Genomic DNA, 4735 nt, shown 5'->3' with positions numbered 1-4735 from the left:
CATCGTCGAGTAAAAGCTGAGTAAATAAGACAAAGATACTGAAAGCTTCGAGTGAAGGAGTTTGAGAACTGATAAATGAAACACACCTGGAAACTTGGTGTCTGTGTTAGACAACATCATCAGCTGATAGCACTTTCGAAATTGAAACTGTTCCATCGTGATTAACTTACTGTCCTCTCCTAGCTCATTCAATTTTGTTTATCAGTGAATCGAATAGACACAAGGTCATCAACGAATCTGAAGCTTTGGTTCCTCCTAGTAGCAACAAACATGCTGAGTCCGTGGATGATGATAGACCCCTGAATCATGCTTGACTGAAATAAAACGACGTAATTAGGAAGCGTTTAGTTTTTTCGCAGGTGCAAAAATCTTTAAATGAAACAAACTAATAACGTACAAACTTTTCCATTTTGAAAACCATATCAACACCCATCGCCTCTCTTCGTTTTTAAAATTATGTGCTACTACAACCAGTCTGATACAACGATCAGCCTTGTGATCGGACTTTGGATGAATGCAACTGCTGATTCGCCATCCTCGCAATATACTCTGAGCTTTTTTGGGATTAATGATAACGTACTAACGGAAAATGATCAGCCATGAGCTGTGTCTATATATATATATGCTCCATAGTGAGCTTGAAGTGAAATTAAGGAGCTTTGATGTGTGGACATCGTCGATTGTAATCCATAATTACATACGTTTCTCAGAGAAATCAATGTGAAGGGGAAGTGGAACGGAGACGCATTCACATGAAGAAAAGGGTCGGCGCACTTGACGGAACTGATGTTATGTGGGCAAGCGTAAGAGGAATTATGTGGACTTCTCATAAAAATTTTCGAGGGATTGGCCTTAATACAAAATTGTAATAAAGCCCAGTTCAAAAAGAGATAATAAAATAACCGATTACACATAATTTACAATTGGTTTCACGAAGCGACACGCGTCTAAAAATGCTTCATGCTTTTTGATGACGTGGCGACTTGTAAAATGCCCCATGTTTCCTAAAACTATATATTAGTTTGAGTAATTTTATTTCGAATATGGCTCCATAGATCACATGCCTGACTTTTGTTGGAAGCGGCTGAGAACCTTGACAGACAATGGTATGGGTATCCGAACAGTCAATGACGGTGAAAACACACATGTTGATGTTGTGCTGGGCAAAATGAAGATGCCACGTGTTGAAGCAAATTGTATGCTTACACATTTTACCGCGTAATGTTTATGTTTTTAATTTAAGCAGTGTTGGGCTGTGGACTATTTATTTGTATATTTTGTAAAAAACCATTGGGCTTCAATTAATTAAATATAATGGTTGATAAAAAAGCCCTTTTGTATTATATAACCAAGACAGCGTAGTAAATTAGTACCAAATCAAGTCCGACAATGGCGATTTCCATAACTCATTTCTTCTCCTTCTCCTCTTCATTGCTCTATCCGTCTCCATATTCATCAGGAAAATCGAGAATCATTCCCTTAAGAAACCTTCATCTCCATTGCAGACCGTCTTCATCTCCATTCTTTTCAAAACTAAACCGAGGGGTTCAATTCATATATATATCTCCGATAACCGTCAACAGTCAGAGAAGTCACGTATCATCTCTCTCTGCCCACCAAGCTTCACCAGTAAGTTGTATATTCTTCCTCTCCTCGGGTCTAAGATTCCCCTCCAGATTTTGAATAAATCTTTGATTTGCAGACTAATGGTGAAGAAACGAATTCAAAGCACCCACCAGATGTAAAAACCCTGATTAAAGCTTATAAACAAGCTCTCTTCAATGGAGACCAACTCTCCCTTACAGAAATAGAAATGTTTTTTTGCGAAATCGAGAAGGAAAAGAATAGATTCGACCACAAGGTTTTATCATTATCAATGAAGGTAGCTTCAGAGAAGGACACGAAAATCAGGTTGCAGGCTGATTTTGACAATACAAGGAAAAAGCTTGACAAGGATCGGCTTAGCACGGAGTCGAACGCAAAAGTGCACATCATGAAGAGTCTCTTGCCACTCATTGATAGTTTTGAGAGCGCTAGGCAACAGATTAAACCCGATACAGAAACGGAGAAGAAGATCGATACAAGTTATCAGGGAATTTACAGGCAATTCGTTGAAGTGTTGAGACACCTTCGTGTTAAAGCCATTCCAACTGTGGGCAAGCCATTTGATCCTTTGGTAAGTAAAATGCTCCAGTTTTTCTGCTGCAAAATGAACAAAATTTGAAACTATCTTCTTTTATGTAGTGATTATAATGTAAATAGTGAAGAAGGCTGTTTCAGGAGCTTGATTAGCTCACATGAGTTGTTGTGGAAGTAGAGAGACTATTTGACAAATTGGTCACAGAGTCAATGGATGTCTTTGCTACACGTATTGGAACGCTTTATATTAACACAAATTTGTATTATTGTGTACCAGTGATTAATGTTTGTTGCTTTGTGTGACTTGGCAATATTCTCTATTGTTGCAGTTGCACGAGGCTATTTCGCGTGAAGAATCTGAGGCGGTTAAGGTAGGGATGATAACCGAGGAGCTTACCCGGGGTTTTCTTTTAGGAGATCGGGTTCTGAGACCAGCGAAGGTTAAAGTCTCTCTAGGACCTATCAAGAAGAAGACTGTTTCACCTGCTGACGAGACTACACCTTCTGCTTGAGCTGATGTTTGGTCAATGGTTCTATGTATCTCATGTTTAAGTCTATTTCTTTCCTTTTCAGTGGTAAAACAAACACATCTATTTCTGATTAGGTAGTTCGTTTGCTGCTTAGAGTTGGTTTTACTCATGGATTTGATCAGAAGCTTCAGGTTCATGTCGTCTGTTTTGGTCTTTAACAAATACGTTGGTACAAATATTTTTACTCGACCTGATTTTTCAGTCAAAATGTCTCCTACAACATGGATCCAAGATTTTGCTCGACCTGATTTATCACTCTACACTAATTGCCCACATCCCGCCACCGAAGTGTTATCAACGTTAATAGAATCTCTTTTTGCTTGTTCCTTTTGGAATCATGGAAGCTTCTACAATTCATAGTTTCTGAAAAGCAAGTTCAAAAAGCTAAGGTACATTTGCTCTTCAGGATTCAATTTATAAAATTAGAGCCTGATTACGATTGGGGATAAGGATCTTGATAAACGATGCCTCTATTGTGAATGCCCTAAAATCTGTTGTACTTTTGTAAAAATTGTACTTACTTTGGTAAAAGTTGTAACGCTGAGGTTTGATATTCATATATTATTAAATTTGGGCTGGCTCGGGTTATGTCTGAGTTTTTAGTTTGAATTTTAATTTTGATTATATATTTAGTATGTTTATTTTAATATATAAATTTTATAATCTATTATAAAAATATATGTAGCTATAGACAAATATAAAAAAAAAAATTAAATTATTCAATGTTTTTGTCTTACACGGATCAAAAATTCTTATATCCATTTTTTTATTATTGAAAATTATATATAAGGTGAAAAGTAGAATGAACAAAAAATCAATTAAATTGTAGTTATGGTGTTTAATTGGTTGAATGTTTACATGTTTTAGTTCACTTAAAACTATTTATAATGTTTGTTTCCAATTAGTCTCTAAGCAATTTATTGGATTCTCCCCCTTAAAAGTTACAATCCTATATATTTTAATGCTTTTTTTTCTTAAATCAGTTGTTTAAAAATTGTAATATTTTCTAGATCAAAAAACTTACAACTACGTCACTAAAGATTACCAACTGAATTCTTATAATAAAAGTTATGCATTTACAACCCAACTAATTGGACCCATTATTTAAATATAATTATTTATTTTACTTGTACATGTTCTTGAAAATTTTCTTTTTTTAAATTTTTGTTCCACTTCGCCCAAAGTTTGTTTTGATGTAAATGCACCATTTATATAATATATATAATCAATTTCGAACAATGATAATCGTAATTTAATTTTGATTAAAAAAGTTATCACCAAAGTATAAAAAAAGTTTGTGTTGTGGTTATTTTATATTGTAGTGTTTATGTAAAATGATTATGCATTAAATGAGAATATGTAACTGAGGTTTTTCTCTTAGAACAAAACAATATAGAGAACCGAGACAAGCTATTTAAATAATCATGGAAGCTTCTCAGCTTTCTCATTTGAGTTATTAAGTCCTTCTGTTTCTCCTGGTGGTTCAAGTGGATGATCAAAACTGAGGATCCTTTTCTGACCTGGCAAGGTTAGGACTGATATGTTTTTTTAAGTTTCTAAGCTTTCAATTTATTTTCCCTCTCGTGTAGCTTCAGGTGTGAGTAGTGACACCAAAGAAACTGATTCTGAAGGAAAATGTTCTTCCTTGGCTGTTCTAAATGGTTCATTCAGAACCGTTTATTCTGAAGTTGTCATTGCGTCCACTGTCTAAACATAATAATAATCTTTTTTACCTGCTGTTACTGAGGCTTATGACGATTTATCGGTTGTTCGAACTAATCCAATGTGTGTGTTTTCTCCAGTCATGTGCGCCTATATACTTTTGTTAACTTATATATTTGTGTTTTATTATGTAATTTTTTTATATTGTGTATTTCATTAAATTGTAATTGTTCTATCTATTTAAATTTTATTATAAATATTTTTTTAAATCATGTTTTGATTGTGTGTTATTTTTGTTGTTGTAGTTTCCTATTAAATATTTAATTTATCAAATTGTGGAAACCGAAATTCGCACTGTCGATTTCCGTAATCGGAGGAAAATCAAGAAGCCCTAACTTTCCCTG

General features: G+C 34.6%; 1 protein-coding gene across 1 annotated transcript; it reads left to right on the top strand.

Annotated features, from left to right (window-relative positions):
- Positions 1-1367: 1367 nt before the first annotated feature.
- LOC106307884 (protein GrpE) lies at positions 1368-2870 on the top strand. Its single transcript, XM_013744970.1, has 3 exons — positions 1368-1629; positions 1703-2176; positions 2469-2870. Exons 1-3 carry the CDS (start codon positions 1390-1392, stop codon positions 2649-2651), a joined length of 897 nt encoding a protein of 298 aa, XP_013600424.1. The 5' UTR covers positions 1368-1389; the 3' UTR covers positions 2652-2870.
- The last annotated feature ends 1865 nt before the right edge of the window (positions 2871-4735 follow it).

This window comes from Brassica oleracea, chromosome C8 (genome assembly GCF_000695525.1).
Source record: "Brassica oleracea var. oleracea cultivar TO1000 chromosome C8, BOL, whole genome shotgun sequence".
Classification (NCBI taxonomy): domain Eukaryota; kingdom Viridiplantae; phylum Streptophyta; class Magnoliopsida; order Brassicales; family Brassicaceae; genus Brassica; species Brassica oleracea.
The sequence above is the reverse complement of the archived record's forward strand: the minus strand, read 5'-3'. Positions and strand labels throughout refer to the sequence as shown.